Source organism: Melospiza melodia, chromosome 27 (assembly GCF_035770615.1).
Source record: "Melospiza melodia melodia isolate bMelMel2 chromosome 27, bMelMel2.pri, whole genome shotgun sequence".
NCBI lineage: Eukaryota > Metazoa > Chordata > Aves > Passeriformes > Passerellidae > Melospiza > Melospiza melodia.
The window spans coordinates 4,501,928-4,519,707 of record NC_086220.1 but is presented as its reverse complement, the minus strand read 5'-3'; the positions used below and the strand labels follow the sequence as shown (position 1 = coordinate 4,519,707).

The window sequence follows — 17,780 nt, the reverse complement described above, 5'->3', positions numbered from 1 at the left end:
TTTTTTGAAGCTTTTCCCCCTGGGATGGTGAGGCTGGATCCCCCCTGGTTCCATCCTTCCTGCAGGATTCAGTGCTGGATTTGGAGTTTTGCCTTTCCTTCCACTCCTGGGGCAGCAGTGCTGGGTTAAAACCAACTTTTCCCATTTTTTGGAAGTTTTTTTCCCCCACAATCCCCTCAGTCCATCCAGGTGATCTGGATCTCCCTTGGCTCATCCCTTTTCCATCCCTGCCCACAGGATGCACTGCAGGCCTCCCACGTGGATTTGGGGTTTTGCTCTTCCCCAAAGTTGTGGATTTAGACCCTTCAAAGCCAGCCCAGCTCAGAGCTGCAGTCCTGCCCTTCCTTCCCCTCCTGGGACACAGAGTTGGGCAGCAGTGCTGGGTTAAAAATGGCTTTTTCCCTTTTTTGGAAGCTTTATCCCCAAAAAATCTCCTCAGCCCATTTCCCTCTGAGGCCACACTGATGGGGAAAGGAAAGGAATTCAGCCAGGAGCAGTGAGAGGATGGAATTCCCTTCACCTGCTCCAGGAGGAAGCTGCAGTGTCAATGTCCTTGGGTATTGATGGTCCTTCACATCCCACCAGCCCCTGGCAATTCCCAGCCCTGCTGCTTTTCACTCCCTGCCTGCTGCCAGGAGCAGAGAACCCCCTTTTTCCTCCCCTTTTTCCCCTCCCTTTCCCCCCCCTTTTCCCCCCCCTTTTTCCCTCCCTTCCCCCCCCCCCTTATTCCCCCCCCCATTTCCCCCCCTTCCCCCCTCTTTTTCCCCCCTTTATTCCCCCTTTTCCTCCTTTTCCCCCTTCTCCCCTTTCCCCCACCCTTTCCCCCCCTTTTTCCCCTTTCCCTTTTTTTCCTCCTTCCCTCCCCTTTTTTCTCTCCTTTTTCCCCTCCCCTTTTATCCCCCTCTTTTATCCCCCCTCTTATCCCTCCCTCTTTCCCCCCCTTTCCCCCCCTTTTCCCCTTTTCCTCCCTTTTTTCCCCCTTTCCCCCCTTTTTTTCCCTTTTTTCCTTTTCCCCTCTTTTCCCCCTCTTTTTCCCCCTTTTTTCCTTCCCCCCATCCCCCCCTTTCCCCCCCCTTTTCCCCCCTTACCCCCATTTTCCCCACTTTTCTTCCCCCCATTGTTCCCCCCATTTTCCCTCCATTTTCCCCCCTTTTCACCCTCTTTTTTCTTCCCCCTTTTCTTCCTCTTTTCTTCCCCTTCTCTTCCCCTTCTCTTCCCCTTTTCTCCCTTTTTCCCTCCCCCTTTTTTACCCCCCTTTTTCCCTCCTCTTTTCCCCCCTTTCCCCCCTTTCCCCTCCCATTTTGGGGTCTCTCCCCTCCCCAGGCAGGGATTTTTGCAGAGCCCTGGAGGGTTTGGAGCCCCTGAGCCTGCCCTGGTTGGATCTCAAAGCCTCAGAGGGCTGGGCTGGTGCAGGAGGACTGGAGGATGAGGAGGGAGAAATGAACTCCTCAGAAACCTTTCCTTGAGGAAAAAGCAGCCAAAAAAATCTCTGATCCTGACACGAACACAACAATTGGTGCAACAAAGGACACAGGGCTGGTGGAGCAGCAGGATCATGTTGTAAATGACAAGCCAGAACTTGTTTATGCTGTGCTAATGCAAGAATTATACTAAAACTAAAAACTAAACCTTTGGTTTTTAATTGCAACCTTTAATTAGTCTTACATTTCTGACATTTTATGAGTTTAGATTTTCAACCTAGCTCTCACTTGCAGGTTGACACGTTGTAGTGTTTAAAAAATGAGAAAGCCATCCTGGTTTAACAAATGGCCACCAGCAGAATCACAGAGTTGGCACTTCTGAGTGCAAATCAGCCCCTGGGGAGTACATATTGAATGATTTAATTTGCCTCCTTTGAGTAGTTGGATGTGCTTGTGAGAGTTTGCCATGTTTTGTTCCAGATCACTCAGTTTCCCAGCCAATTATGGTGCAGAGAAGACCTGGGCAGGGCTTCCATGTGAACAGTGAAGTGAACTCTGTGCTGTCCCCACGCTCGGAGAGCGGAGGGCTGGGGGTCAGCATGGTGGAGTATGTGCTGAGCTCATCTCCTGGAGACTCCTGCCTAAGGAAAGGAGCATTTGTAAGTGCCTCATTGCCTCATCTCTGTTCTTTCCTCCCTTTGCTGCTTGGCTGGGAATCATTTCTAGGGCAGGGGTTTCTTTCTCTCTTTGCTCTCAGTTCAGCTCTTCCCTCAAACAGGGCAGGTTTAGTCCTTGGTTTGGGGGTGTGGGGTGGGAGATGGGAAGGTGCTGGATTCCCTGGCTCCTTGCAAAGCCCCCAGCTGAACCAGACCATCCAAGCTAATCCTTGGGAAAGGTCCACAAAGCTGCCCTGAGCCTGTGGCTGCCATGGTCTGTGATGGTGTTCACAGGGGTTCTTGCATGAGGGAATAGAAGAGAATCTGACTCCATGTTTGAGAAGGCTGATTTATTATTTTATGATATATATTACATTAAAACTATACTAAAATGATAAAAGATTTCATCAGAAGGCTGGCTAAGAGTAGAATAAGAAAGAACGATAACAAAAGCTTGTGTCTCAGACAGTCTGAGCCAGCTGACTGTGATTGGCCATTAATTAGAAACAGCCACATGAGACCAATCCCAGATGCACCTGTTGCATTCCACAGCAGCAGATAATCATTGTTTCCATTTTGTTCCTGAGACTTCTCAACTTCTCAGGAGAAAAAAATCCTAAAAAAAAGGGATATATTTTTTCAGAAAATATCATGGCTGCATTGGTGCTGATCCCAGAAATGGGATTCCAGCTCCAAACCCTTCATATGATGATAATGTCATGGCATAGGGCTCATCCTTGTCCTGGAGGTTTTCCTCATGCTGTTTTTTGGGATAAAACCTCCCTGACAAATAGATTGGTGTCAGGCACCCTTCCCTGAGCTCCTGCTTGTGGCTGGGTGTGTTTCCCAGCTGGGGCAGGTTGTTTCCCAGGGGGAATGGCACCCCCCTTTTGTGGGGTGAGGAAGGGGCACAGCCTGCACTTCATGGAAGTGGGGAGAGCTGACATCAAACCCAGCCTGGAATGGGAAAAGGGCTCCAGAAATGTGGGAGAGCTCCTTTGGCTGCTGCCCTCAGCCCTGCTGGGGCTGCTGGCCCTCAGTGAGGCTGCCCAAGGAGCTGGGGGAGCCCTGGGAGAGCAGGGAGGATTTTGGGGATGTGAGCACTCAGACAAGGAGAGCAGGGAGGATATTTGGGATGTGAGCACTCAGAGCAGGGAGGATTTTTGGGATGTGAGCACTCAGACAAGGAGAGCAGGGAGGATTTTTGGGATGTGAGCACTCAGGACAAGGAGAGCAGGGAGGATTTTTGGGATGTGAGCACTCAGAGCAGGGAGGATTTTTGGGATGTGAGCACTCAGGACAAGGAGAGCAGGGAGGATTTTTGGGATGTGAGCACTCAGGACAAGGAGAGCAGGGAGGATTTTTGGGATGTGAGCACTCAGAGCAGGGAGGATTTTTGGGATGTGATCACTCAGGACAAGGAGGATTTTTGGGATGTGAGCACTCAGAGCAGGGAGGATTTTTGGGATGTGATCACTCAGGACAAGGAGGATTTTTGGGATGTGAGCGCTCAGAGCAGGGAGGATTTTTGGGATGTGAGCACTCAGGACAAGGAGAGCAGGGAGGATTTTTGGGATGTGAGCACTCAGGACAAGGAGCCAGTTTATCCCAGCTGGGGGCCAGGGAGGGGTGTCACCACAATCAGAGACACTGGTGACACAGCTGTCACTGCTGAGCACCCCCTTGTTTGGGGTTGGATTTACAGGTGGCATTTCCAAGGAATATTAAGGAAACACAATTTTATTTTCTTTCAGAAGCAACACCAAAAGATTTTTGCTTTCAGAACAATTTTTTTTTTTCTCTAAATATAAGGGGAAAATCCCTCCCTCCAATCAGAGAGAGTGGGAAAAGGGTTCAGTGGGTAGAGGCACAAATGCTGTGTGCCCAGCACTTCTCCCTGCAGTCAAGTGGAAGGCAGGCTTTGCATGTCTGTCCCTGTGACAGCACCAAAGCTGCCTCTGATAAATATGTTTATATGCCCCTTGCTGGTTTTTATCGTAAATTATGTTGTTTTTCCTCTCCCTTTTGTTGTTCAAAACACTGCCCCAGGCATCACCACCCTTTATTCTCCTCCTAAGTGCAATAAAATGCAGACACACTGCAGATGTAACAGCACTCATGGAATGCTCAACAGAACAGAAATCCTTTTTTTCCCTCTTTTTTTTTTCCCCTTTTCTCCCAAAGAAATGTGCTTCAGGATTACAGGGGCTAATGACTGAGGCAGTGATTTATTTGAGTGTTTCTAAATGAGCTGTGCTTTGGAATTCACTGTTGATGCCTCCAAAACTGAGGTGATTTTCAAACACTTGTCCAGTCAAGAGCTGTGTCTGACACTGAGCCAGGCACTTCAGAGAGGCTCTGATTCACTTTGTGCCCCTGCAGCATTTGCTGGTGTTGATTTTGAAGTGCTTAAGTCCCATCTAGAAAGAGAATTCCTTAAACTTATTTTGGGATGGGATTTTTAGAGCCTATAAAAGCAAACCTTGAGTTACTAAATGAAGAAACCTGAAGAGATGAAACACCTCTTGGAAGAGTGAGAGCTAATTCCCTTGTTTCTTTGATTATTATTGAATATTTTGCATTTTTAGTGATATTTTTGGTAGGAATGAATGTTTTGGTAGGAATGAATGTTTACTTCTTTTCTGGTGACACGTGTCTTTGATTTGTTACCATTTGGGGTAACAGGAGAATTGATCTGAAAACTCAGCTCATTAAAGCAATGTCTCTTTTGCCCAGGGGCCAAGGGATGCAGAGAGTGATGAGAATGACAAAGGGGATAAGAAGAGCAAGGGCACGTTTGATGGAGATAAATTGGGAGATCTGAAGGAGGAGGGGGATGTGATGGATAAATCCAATGGTTTGCCTGTTCAGAACGGCATCGACGCCGACGTCAAAGACTTCAGGTACGTGCTCAGTAATTAATCAGTTAATGCTCAGTAATTAATTAATAATAATCACTGCTGGGGTCTAAGTTCATGAATCAATTAATAATAATCACTGTTGAGGTCTAAGCATATTAATCAATTAATAATAATCACTGCTGGGGTCTAAGCTCAGCCCCTCCAGGCTCTCACTCCCTGCAGTGCCATGAGGGGAGAATCAGAAGGGGAAAGTGAAAATTGGAACATTGGAATGGGGAAAGGAAAAACTGGGCCTGGGAGTGAAGCTAAGGGAGGAATTGATGGAGCACAGCCCAGGGGAGGTGCCAGGGATCCATTCCCAGGGAAGCTGGGCTCTGTGGGGTCACTGGAGCATCTCCCTGGCCAAGAAAGGCTGAGGGAGCTGGGGCTGCTCAGCCTCAAGGGGAACCCCAGCTGAGAGGAGCCCTCGGCCTTGGTGTCCCTGTGTGTCCCTGTGTGTCTGTCCCTGTGTGTCTGTCCCTGTCTGTCTGTCCCTGTGTGTCTGTCCCTGTGTGCAGAGCTCAGAGCCACCCCAGTCTCTGCTCCAGGCCCAGCCATGGCCCCAGAGCCACAGGCAGGGCCTGAGCCCAGGAACTGCCCTGGGCAGTGCCAGCCCTGAGCAGAGCCCAGAGAGGGGCTGGAGTCTCCTCCCTGGGACATTCCAGAGGCACAGGGACACTGTGCTGTGCCCTGAGCTCTGGGATGGCCCTGCTGGAGCAGCGAGTGCCACCAGTGACCCTGGGGTCCTCCCAGCCTGACCAACTCTGGGATTCTGTGACAGGGACTGGTGAGGACCAAACACATCCCTGCAAACTCCCTCACTTTCCCTGTTCCCTCAGCTCTGGGTGCTGGGTGGGCTGGGATATCACAGAATCCCAGTGTGGGTTGGGTTGGAAGGGATCTTAAATCCCATCCAGGGACACCTGCCACTGTGCCAGGTGCTGCCAGCCCCAATGCCCAGCCTGGCCTTGGGCACTGCCAGGGCTCCAGCGGCAGCCACAGCTGCTCTGGCAATTCCAGCCCAGCCCCTGCCCACCGTCACTGTGACAAACTTCTTTTATCTGATCCAGATGATTTGATAAATGAATGATAAAATCTCTTTTATAAAAGGATCAGTTGGGATCAGCTGTCCCAGCTGTGTCACCCTCCCTGTGTCCCCAGCCCCTCCCTGGTGGGGTGAGGAGCAGAGCAGCCCCTGGCTCTGGGCATCCCTGTGGTGGTGTTTGAGGGTCCCCAGGATGAGGGAAGAGATGAGAACCTTGACTCCATGTTTCAGAAGACTGATTTATTATTTTATTATATCTGTTATATTAAAAGAAAATGAGATACTAAAACTATACTAAAGAAAGAGAAAGGAGACATCAGAAAGCTGGAAAGGAACGATAATAAAACCTTGTGAGTGACCAGAGAGTCCAACACAGCTGGACTGGGATTGGGCATCAAGTAAAAACAATCCACATGGAGCAATCAAAGATGCACCTCTTGTAAACCATCCCCAGACCACATCCCACACATAATTATTTTTTGCATTTTTTTTCTGAGGCTTCTCAGGAGAAAAATCCTAACAAAAGGATTTTTATAAAACATGTCAGTGACACATCCCTGTGCAGTCAGCCCAGCACTCTGTGGCTTTGGGAAGGTTTTTCCATCCTGTAGTGTCCCCAGGATGTTCTGAATGTCCTCAGGGGGAGAGGATGGGAACACCTGAGAGCTCAGGGCTGGTGTGTCCTGATCCCTTAGCCATGATCCCTGAGCCCTGGGATCCCTGTGATTTTCACAGCCATTTTTAATCCCTCTGTGTGGGATTCCCATGGGAAGTGTTGGCTCTGCTCCTGTCCTGTCCCCACCACAGCTGGGCTTTGGGTTTGTTCCTTGCTGCTCTGGGCTGAAAACCTCCTGAAATTGTGGCCCTTGATGCCATTGGTACATTTGTGTTCCTTGCTCATTTCTGCATCTCCTGTGGTTCCTCATGGCCTGTAGGAAAACTGGAGAAGCCAAAGAAATGGTAAAATAAAATAAAAAATAAAAAACAGATGCTGGGAAATGCCCATTCCTGGCTCTTCCATGGATATGAAGCATTCCCACGAAGTCCAGTCCCTATTTTGGGTGGTCAGGAGCCAATGGCAGCTGCCTGAGGGTAGTGTTGAGTCAGGTTTGGTGCCAGAGCTCCACACAGTTAAAAATCACCAAATACTCCATTAAATACAAGTGTCTGGGGAGATCATGGCTTGTTCTGTCTGACTCTCACTTAAGGAGAGAACAGAAACTGAATTTTTTACATGTTTACTGTAACAGGTGTTTGAGGCTGGGACTAGGGTTTGTGGGTTATTTTTTGTTTGTTTTTTAAAAAAATCTATCACTTTCTTTGCAGAATTAACTCAGGGAGCTATTTCAGCCCAAGTTTTTTACTTTCCCCCCTTTATTGCACCACCTGCAGGCCCTTCTGGTGGCTCTGATGCTGGGCTGGAACATTCCAGCTTTTATATTTTTTAAATTCATCTACTTCTGTGTAGAATTAACTTAGGGAACTATTTCAGGCCATCTCTTTAATTTTTTTCTTGTCTTCTATAACACTTCTCCAACTTCCAGGGGGTTCTGCTGGGGCTGGGGTGTATTGCTGCTGCAATGCTGGGCTGGAGCAGTCCTGGTTTTATTTTTGTTTATTTTTTTAAATACATCAATTTCTCTGTAGAATTCACTCAGGGAACTATTTCAGATAATATTTTTTTTATTTTTTCCCCTCTTTACTCCAAGACCTCCAAGCAGTTCTGGTGTGTTTAGGGCTGTGATGTTGGGATGGAGTATTCCTGGTTTTATTTTTTAAAATACACCAATTTCTCAGTAGAATTAACTACTTCAGACCATCTCTGTTTATTTTTTCCACTTTATCCTACAACACCTCCAAAGAGTTCTGGTGGGTCTGGAGGTGTCATGGAGCATTCTTGGTTTTAATTTTTATTTTTTTTTAAATACAGCAATTCTCCACAGAATTTATTTGGAGAACTATTTCGGACCATGTCTTTATTTTCCCTCCTGTTATCCACCACTTCTGGGCAGTTCTGGAGTGTCTGGAGGTGTGATGGAGCATACCTGGTGTCAGTTTGTATTTTATTTAAATACATCAATTTCTCCATAGAATTGATTTGGTGAATTGTTTCAGACCATGTCTTTATTTTTCCCTCCTGTACTCCCCCACCTCTGGGCAATTCTGGAGGTGTGATGGAGCATGCCTGCTTTAAATTTTTATTTTTTTAAATTCATCAGTTTTTCATAAAATTTATTTGGAGAACTGTTTCAGACCATTTTTTCATTTTCTCTCCTGTACTCCAGCACCTCTGGACAGTTCTGGAGGTGTGATGGAGCATTCCTGGTTTTAGTTTTTATTTTTCTTTAATACCTCAATTTCTCCATAGAATTAATTTGGAGAACTATTTTAGACCATTTTTTTATGTTCCATCCTGTACTCCACCACCTCTGGCCAGTTCTGGTGGGTCCATGGATGTGATGGAGTGTACCTGGTTTTAATTCTAATTTTTTTAAATACTTCAATTTCTCCATAGAATTAATTTGGAGAACTGTTCCAGACCATTTCTTTATTTCTCCATAGAATTAATTTGGAGAACTATTTCAGACCATTTTTTTATTTTCCATCCTGTACTCCACCACCTGTGGCCAGTTCTGGTGGGTCCATGATGTGATGGTGCATTCGTGCTTTTAGTTTTTATTTTATTTAAATGCAGCAGTTTCTCCATAGAATTGATTTGGTGAACTATTTCAGATCATGTCTTTTTTTCCCTCCTGTACCCCAGCAGCCCTGGGCAGTTCTGGTGGATCTGTGGGTATGATGGAGCATACCTTGTTTTTAACTTTTATTTTTTTAATACATCAGTTCTTCATAAAATTAATGTGGAGAACTATTTCAGACCATGTCTTTTTTTTTCCCCCTTCTGTACTTCATCACTTTTTGGCAGTTCTGGAAGGTTTGGGGATGTGATGGAGCATTTCTGCTTTTGGTTTTTATTTTTTTAAATACATAAATTCTTTGTAAAATAAATTTGGAGAACTATTTCAGACCATTTCTTTATTTTCCCTCCTATAGTCCACCACCTCTGGGCAGTTCTGGAGGTGTGATGGAGCATACCTGGTTTGAGTTTTTATTTTATTTAAATACATCAGTTTCTCCAGAGAATTAACTTGGAGAACTATTTCAGGCCAATTTTTTATATTCCATCCTGTACTCCACCACCTCTGGCCAGTTCTGGTGGGTCCATGGATGTGATGACGCATTCCTGCTTTTAGTTTTTATTTTATTTTAAATACATCAGTTTCTCCACAGAATTAATTTGCTGAACTGTTTCAAACCATGACTTTATTTTCCCTGCAGCACCTGCTGCAGGGTGGGATGCTGGGCTGGAGCACTCCTGCCCTGTTTCTGTGCAGGATCATTCCCCCAAGAGGGGCTGGAGTTCTCCTGTCCAGTTTCCTTGACCAGTTTTCCCCCAGGAAGGGCTGGAGCTCTCCTGCCCTGTTTCCCTACAGGAGCATTCCCCCAAGAGGGGTTGGAGCTCTCCTATGCTTTTCCTGACCTGTTTTCCCCCCAGGAGGGGCTGCAGCTCTCCTGCCTTGTTTCCCTGCACAGGAGCATTCCCCAAGAAGGGCTGGAGCTCTCTTATGCTTTTCCTGACCTGTTTTCCCCCCTGGAAGGGCTGGAGCATCCTGCCCTGTTTCCCTGCAGGAGCATTCCCCCAACAAGGGTTGGAGCTCTCCTGCCCTGTCCCTGACCTGTTTTCCCCCCAGGAAGGGCTGGAGCTCTCCTGCCCTGTTTCTGTGCAGGATCATTCCCCCAGGAGGGGCTGCAGCTCTCCTGCTCTGTTTCCCTGACCAGTTTTCACCCCAAAGAGAAGCTGCAGCTCTCCTGCCCTTTCCCTGACCCGTTTTTCCCCCTAAAGAGGGGCTGCAGCTCTCCTGCCCTATCCCTGACCCGTTTTTCCCCCTAAAGAGGGGCTGCAGCTCTCCTGCCCTATCCCTGACCAGTTTTTCCCCTCAGGAAGGGCTGCAGCTCTCCTGTCCTATCCCTGGCCAGTTTTTCCCCCCAGGAAGGGCTGCAGCTCTCCTGCCTTGTTTCCCTGCACAGGAGCATTCCCCAGGAAGGGCTGCAGCTCTCCTGCCCTATCCCTGGCCAGTTTTTCCCCTCAGGAAGGGCTGCAGCTCTCCTGTCCTATCCCTGACCTGTTTTCCCCCCAAAGAGGGGCTGCAGCTCTCCTGCCTTGTTTCCCTGCACAGGAGCATTCCCCAAAGAGGGGCTGCAGCTCTCCTGCCCTATCCCTGACCTGTTTTCCCCCCAAAGAGGGGCTGCAGCTCTCCTGCCCTGTTCCTGACCAGTTTTTCCCCCAGGAAGGGCTGCAGCTCTCCTGCCCTGTTGCTGACCCGTTTTCCCCCCACAGCCGCACACCCGGGAACTGCCAGAACTCAGCGAGCGAGGTGGATCTGCTGGGCCCCAACCAGAACGGCTCCGAGGGCCTGGCCCAGCTGGCCAGCACCAACGGGGCCAAGCCTGTGGAGGATTTCTCCAACATGGAATCCCAGAGCGTGCCCCTGGATGCCATGGAGCACGTGGGCATGGAGCCGCTGCAGTTCGATTACTCCGGCACGCAGGTCCCCGTGGACTCGGCCGCCGCCACCGTGGGGCTCTTTGACTACAACTCCCAGCAGCAGGTACAGAGCTGAGTCTTGAGACTGATCCCTGGTCCTGATCCTGAGCCCTGATTCTGATCATTGGTCCCTCAGCCCTCCCTGATCCCGATCCCTTAGCCCGTAGCCTTGAGCCCTGAGCCTGATCTTTGATCCTGATCCTGAGCCCTGATCCTGATCCCGATCCCCAAACCCTGAGCCCTGATTGTGATCCCTGATCCCCGATTCCTTTGCCCTGAGCCTTGATCTGATCCCTGATCTCTGAGCCCTGATCCCTGAGCCCTGATGATCCCTGAGCCCTGATGATCCCTGAGCCCTGATCCTGATCTCTCATCCCTGAGCCCTGATCCCCGATTCCTTTGCCCTGAACCTTGATCCTGAGCCCTGATCTCTGAGCCCTGATCCTGAGTCCTGATGATCCCTGAGCCCTGATGATCCCTGAGCCCTGATCCTGATCTCTCATCCCTGAGCCCTGATCCCTCATCCAGCCCTGTGGCTCCAAAGGGGTTGGTGTGGGGTGGGATGAACTCAGGATCCTGTCGTGGGAGAAGGGATGGAGGAAGGTTGGAGATGTTGTCATTGCCTTTGTGCTGTGTGTGTCCTCCCTGGGAGCTGAGCAGATCAGCCTCCCATGGCAGCTGGAATAACCAGAATTACCCTAGCAGTTCCCACAGCTGTGCCCTCTCTGGTGATCCTGGCTGTCTCAAGGCATTGAAAAAAAGCTTTAAAGTAGCAAAAAGTGCTAAAAAACCCCCAAACACCCACCCAGGAGCCCAGGCAGGGACTGAGAGCCAACACCTGTTCAGCCCAGCTGTGAGCCCTGCACTGGGCTTTGCTCAGCCCCACACTGGGTTTTGTTAAGCTCCACATTGGGCCCTCCTGGTGACCACACTGGGCCCCACACTGGGCTTGCCTGAGCCCAGCTTTGAGCCCAGCTGAGCCCCACACTGAGTTTTGTTAAAACCCAAATTGGGCCCTCCTGGTCTCTGCATTGGGCCCTGCTGAGCCCCATGTTGGGCTTGGCTGAGCCCAGGTGTGAGCCCTGCTGAGCCCTACCTTAGGCCCTGCTGAGTCCCAGCTTGGGCCCTGCTGAGCCCCACACTGAGCTTTACTGAGCCCCACACTGAGCTTTCCTGAGCCCCACACTCAGCTTTACTGAGCCCCACACTGAGCTTTGCTGAGCCCCACACTGAGCTTTGCTGAGCCCCACACTGAGCTTTACTGAGCCCCACACTGAGCTTTCCTGAGCCCCACACTCAGCTTTACTGAGCCCCACCTTGTGCTTTACTGAGCCCCACACTGAGCTTTACTGAGCCCCACACTGTGCTTTACTGAGCCCCACACTGAGCTTTACTGAGCCCCACACTCAGCTTTACTGAGCCCCACACTGAGCTTTACTGAGCCCCACACTGAGCTTTCCTGAGCCCCACACTGAGCTTTACTGAGCCCCACACTGAGCTTTACTGAGCCCCACACTGAGCTTTCCTGAGCCCCACACTGAGCTTTACTGAGCCCCACACTCAGCTTTACTGAGCCCCACACTGAGCTTTCCTGAGCCCCACCCTGAGCTTTACTGAGCCCCACCCTGAGCTTTACTGAGCCCCACACTGAGCTTTACTGAGCCCCACACTGAGCTTTACTGAGCCCCACACTCAGCTTTACTGAGCCCCACACTGAGCTTTACTGAGCCCCACACTGAGCTTTACTGAGCCCCACACTGAGCTTTACTGAGCCCCACACTGAGCTTTACTGAGCCCCACACTGAGCTTTACTGAGCCCCACACTGAGCTTTACTGAGCCCCACACTGAGCTTTACTGACCCCCACACTCAGCTTTACTGGGCCCCACACTCAGCTTTGCTCAGCCAGAGGCAATTACAAGTTCAAACTTTCTTCTCCCTGAGCCTGGTTGAAGCCCTAAGGGCAGAGTCCACTACTACAAAGCTTTATCTGAGCCTGGCCGGGGTTTGTTTGACCTTTCTCCCACACAAGCCCAGACTCCCTTGGCTCCTGCTGAATGCTGGGCCTGGCTCCAGCAATCGACTCCTGCTCTGCTCCTGTTCCTGCTCGTTTGGGTAATGATTGGAAACAAACTTTATTGCTCTCCCTTTGCAAGTCTGATATCCCTCAGAGTGGAAGGGAATCCTTTGTTGGAGCTGATTGCAGGGATATATAACTCCCTGGCTTCCCTGCAATATCTGATTTTTTTAGCAGAAGAGCCTCTGGCACTGTGGAGTGAGGGAAAGCATTGCCAAGTTTGTGCTGAGTTATCACAGCCTTAAAAGCAGTGTAAATATCTGGGTTGGAGCTCAACTGGCTGCTCTGTTCTACAGCATCTTTGGGAGGTTAATGATGGACAATTTAATGATTAAACTAAATAGCTGCTGTAGAGTTCAAAACGGAGAAAAAAGCAGATAGTTCCAAGCCTTTGTCTTGTTCTGGTACACGGCCTGGGATGCTCCAGAATTATGTCTAAACCAGGAAAGTTGGGTGTTTTTTAAAACATGAGGGCTCCACAAGTGAGCTGCTTCTGGAGAAGCATTAGAGATGGGACTGGAAAAGCACAAGTGGGAAGCCTGGAGTTTGCATTTTGTCCGGGTTTTCTATTTAAGTGAAGGCTCATTTACAAGTTTGAGGAATTTTTATTTGTTTCCTTCAGCCTTAAAAAATTAGGATTTCAAATTTGGCACGTCTGGCACCTCACTGGTGGAAATAAACCCTCCCAAAGGGAGGCAGAGCAGGACAGGGTCCCTGTTTCAGGGGAGATGCACTGAGGATTTCAGGGTGGGTTTGCATTTTTTATTTCATACCAAGGGTATGGGCGCTGTCCATGTGGAGCTGATGTCATCTCTGTGTCACCAACTGGGAATTGCAGAATCACTGAGCCTGGAAAACCCTGCCAGAGCATCAAATCCCAGCTGTGCCCCATCCCCACCCTGTCCCCAGCCCAGAGCACTCAGTGCCACCTCCAGGAATTGCTGGGGCACCTGCAGGGATGGGCACTGCAAACCTCCCTGGGCAGCCCCTGCCAAGGCCTGAGCCCCCTGTCCATGCAGAAATTTCCCCCCAATATGCAAAAATGGGATTTTAAGGACTTGCAGGGCTCCTTTTCTGTTATTGGTGTGAGGGGTTTGGAGCTGTGGGGAACAGGAAATGTTCCCTGCCAGAAGGGGCTGGGGCAGGGACACCTCTGCTGCTGGGCTTGCATTGGATGGATATTCCCTTGTGGGAAAAGCCTTTGGGATTCTGGTGTTCAGGATGCAGAGATGAGGTGGGAAAAGAGCTCCAAGGACATCGAGTCCCAGCTGATCCCACCTTGTCCCCAGCCCAGAGCTCTGAGTGCCACCTCCAGGAATTGCTGGGGCACCTGCAGGGATGGGCACTGCAGAGCTCCCTGGGCAGCCCCTGGCAAGCCCTGAGCCCCCTTTGCATGGGGAAATTCCTGCTGTGCCCACCCTGAGCTGCCCTGGCCCAGCCTGAGGCCGTTCCCTCTGCTCCTGTCCCTGTTCCCTGGGGCACAGCCCGACCCCCCCGGCTGTGCCCTCCTGGCAGGAGCTGTGCAGAGCCACAAGGGCCCCCTGAGCCTCCTTTGCTCCAGGCTGAGCCCCTGCCCAGCTCCCTCAGGGATCCTGGGGCTGCAGACCCTTCTGAGCTTGCTGTCAAGCGCAAATCCCCTCAGATCTCTCCCTGATTTTGGGGGAGCAGTGAGGACACAGCTGCTGCCCCTCAGTCCCACCCAGGCCCTGCTGGGCTGTCAGACAAATCTGTTATTTTCAATTTTCAGCCTTGCTGCAGCTTCCACCTGCAGTGAAAGCAAACAGGAGCCTTCAGTCAGCCCGAGGTGCTGTAGTGAAGGTCAGGAATCACTCCCAGCCAGATGTGCCCTCCCAGGGCAGGTTTGTGTAAATCCAGGGGTCTTGTACCCATTCCCTTAATTCCCAGGGGTCCTTGCTGCCCACTGCCACTCTCAGCCTGCATGAAAGGAATCTGACTTCTGCCATTCTCCTGGCAGCAGGAAATCTGTCCTGAACAAGGCATCTCATCCCTGAAAGTGCCTTTTGGGGCTGTGGGGAAGTGTCCCATGCTTGGAAGGGCTTACAGGTGAGCACAGCTGCAGGCAGTGTGAGGAAGAGGAAGGTTTTACCCACATCTGGTCTGATTAGGGATGTCAGGTGTTGATATTGCTGAGGGAAATCTGATCTTCCAGAATTCCCCTAGCTCTGGGGTTCTGCTCCCTTGGAATTCCCTCAGGGAGCTCCTCCATGTGCTGGAAATCATCCTTCATTTGTCTGACATGGAGCAGCCTCACTGAAATGTTGGATGATCTCCCTGAATTCCTCCAGATCCGTGTCAGGCCTTTGTAGCTTTTCACTCCCAGCAGCCTGAAACACCCCAGGTGCTCTTTCCTGATTCCTTTGTCAATTCAGGTTAATATTGCAGTGCAGAGGTTCCTGTCCTTTATCTGCTCCCCAGTGCCACCTTTGAGCACTGATCTCTGGGGTTGGAGTGTGGGGCTGTGCCCTCAGCAAATGGACACAGCCCAGCAAGGCTTCAGCAGCTCTCCCTGAATAAATGGAACTGGTGATTCCCAGAGCTCCCCTGGTTTATCTGCCTCAGGAGAGGCTGCACTTGGGATGGTTTTTCTTGGCTCTGCTTCCTTGGACAGGCTGCAGGGTGAAATCTGCAGCTGAGATTGTTGTGAGGGAGCTGAGCAAGGCTGTGAATTCAAGGGGAGAGGTCACAGAATCCTGGAATGGTTTGGGTGGGAAGGGACTCAAAACTCATCCAATTCCAACCCCTGCCATGGCAGGAACACCTCCCACTGTCCCAGGTGCTCCAGCCTGGCCTTGGGCACTGCCAGGGCTCCAGGGGCAGCCACAGCTGCTCTGGCAATTCCCTCCCCACCCTGCCAGGGAGCAATTCCTTCCTAAGATCCCATCTAAATCCCTCCTCTCTTAGTTTAAGGCCATTCCCCCTTGTCCTGTACTGTAAAATGTTCCTCTCCAGCTTTCTTGCAGACCTTTTATGTCTGGAAGTCAGATTTTGCAGGGACTGGATGAGCCCCCAGAGCAGGCAGACAACAAAAAGAGCCAAGAGCAGCAGGTGAAATATTGATGGTGAGGTACTGAGGCTCTGAGGATTCCTTTCTCCAGTTTTGCTGATTCCCAGGGGGTTCATTGAGTTGTATTTGAGAGGTGTGCAAGTCCTCACATGTGTAAAGTGAGCAGAAGTGTTTTTAGGAAGGAAAAATGCTTTTTGTGCCCTCAAGACAAGGAAATAATAATGCAGCCATTTCCTCTCTGCTTCATGTTGATGGAATCCACATCAGCAGGATGGAAAAGCATGTGAGAACTCAAAGGTTTGGTGAAATTTTGCAGCTGAAGAAAGCGAAAAAGCTGAAACTGCTGAGCTGATACAGCACACCCCAACCCTGAGGATGCTGCAGAGGAATCCACACTTCAGGAGGAAGCAGTTTAGGGTTATAGGATTTTTATAGGATTTTTTTTCATATTTGCTGAGAGTATAGGATGTTGCTGGTCACTCCCACAGAGCCACTGTCCCTCATTCCATGTTCTGCTCCCATTGTCCATCACCTCCTTGGTGTTTTGCACTCAGGGATGTTCACAGAATTCCCAGAATCACTGGGTTGGAAGAGACCTTCAAGCTCATTGAGTCCAACCCAGCCCCAACCCCTCAACTCAGCCCTGGCACCCAGTGCCACATCCAGGCTTTGTTAAACACCCCAGGGATGGGGACTCCACCACCTCTCTGGGCTGAAGCTCAGGGTTCCAAAGTCTCTCCTCTCTCCTCACAGGTCCTCAAGATCAGATTAAAATGTGTGGGTGCACAGGGGTGTCAGCAGAAAACCTGTGGGTGCATCACAAATCACAGAATTCCAGAATGGTTTGGGTTGGAAGGGCCCCCTCACTTCCTGCGAGGCTACCTGGGCATGGCCCCAGCCACTGGCCTGGAAAAAACCTGGAAATTTCCCTTTCCATCTGTTATTGGAGCTGTTTGAACTGAATTCCCCTTCACAGAATCCCCAGAATCTCTGGGTTGGAAGAGACCTTCAAGCTCATCGAGTCCAACCCAGCCCCAACCCCTCAACTCAACCCTGGCACCCAGTGCCACATCCAGGCTTTGTTAAACACCCCAGGGATGGTGACTCCACCACCTCCCCGGGCAGAACATTCCAGAACTTTATCACCCTTTCTGTAAAAATCCTTTTCCTGATATCCAGCCTGTATTTCCCTTGGTGCAGCTCGAGGCTGTGTGCTCTGGTTCTGTCAGTGCCTGCAGACAGAGCCCAGCCCCAGCTGAGCACAGGCACCTTTCAGGAGCTGTGAGAGTGATGGGGGCAGCCCTGAGCCTCCTTTTCTCCAGGCTGAGCACCCCCAGCTCCCTCAGGGGTTCCTCTCAGGGTTTGTGTTCCAAGATGTCACTGGAGCTTTGCCCAATCTCTTGGTGACCAGAGCAGAGCTGCCACCCAGCTTTGTGTGACCACAAAAAACACCTTAAAACAACAAAAAGGGCAGGAAAAGCAGGTGTGCTGTGCACCCTGCCTGCTCAGGGTGTTTTATGGCCCAGGAGGCAATAAAGGAGCTGTAGATCAGATATTTTCCTCCACAAGGAAAGTTCTGATAGCCCCTGAGGGATGAGCAAACAAAGCAGTTGTGAGGGGCAGGGTTTGGCACACAGCAGGTTAATTCTGGCTGCCCTAACTGCTGCATTTCCACCTCATAAACCCAATGCTCATCCCTCAGATGTGTTTTCTCCACCTGAACTTGTAAAAAGACAGAAATAAATGTGGATTTTCTCACACAGCTTTGCTCACCCTGCTCTCAGGAGAAGCAATGCCAATTTTTGCCTCTAAATAAAATAAGTAATAGAGTTTTCTTGATGTTTCTGGGCTTCTTCTTGATGGTTGTGGGTTTCTGCCAAAATTTTGGGCAGAATTATTGCTGTTTCTGCCAGCAGTTCACTTGTCTGAAAGGAGGGCAGGATAATAGGTGTGAAAATCGGAGGCATTTGGGCATCCAAGTCTGTTCTGAGGGAGGGGAGGGAGAAAATATTTCTCACAGTGCTTTGTGAAGTCATTCCCACCTAGAAATG

General features: G+C 50.1%; 1 protein-coding gene across 8 annotated transcripts in view; it reads left to right on the top strand.

The window, feature by feature from the left end:
* PUM1 (pumilio RNA binding family member 1) overlaps window positions 1-17,780 on the top strand; it is a 105,424-nt gene that overhangs the window by 36,187 nt on the left and 51,457 nt on the right. For all 8 annotated transcript variants that reach the window (XM_063177614.1, XM_063177620.1, XM_063177615.1 and 5 more), the window contains exons 5-7: window positions 1,902-2,080; window positions 4,814-4,980; window positions 10,422-10,692. In XM_063177614.1, the coding sequence (XP_063033684.1) occupies window positions 1,902-2,080; window positions 4,814-4,980; window positions 10,422-10,692 (617 nt within the window). The remainder of the gene's footprint in view (window positions 1-1,901; window positions 2,081-4,813; window positions 4,981-10,421; window positions 10,693-17,780) is intronic.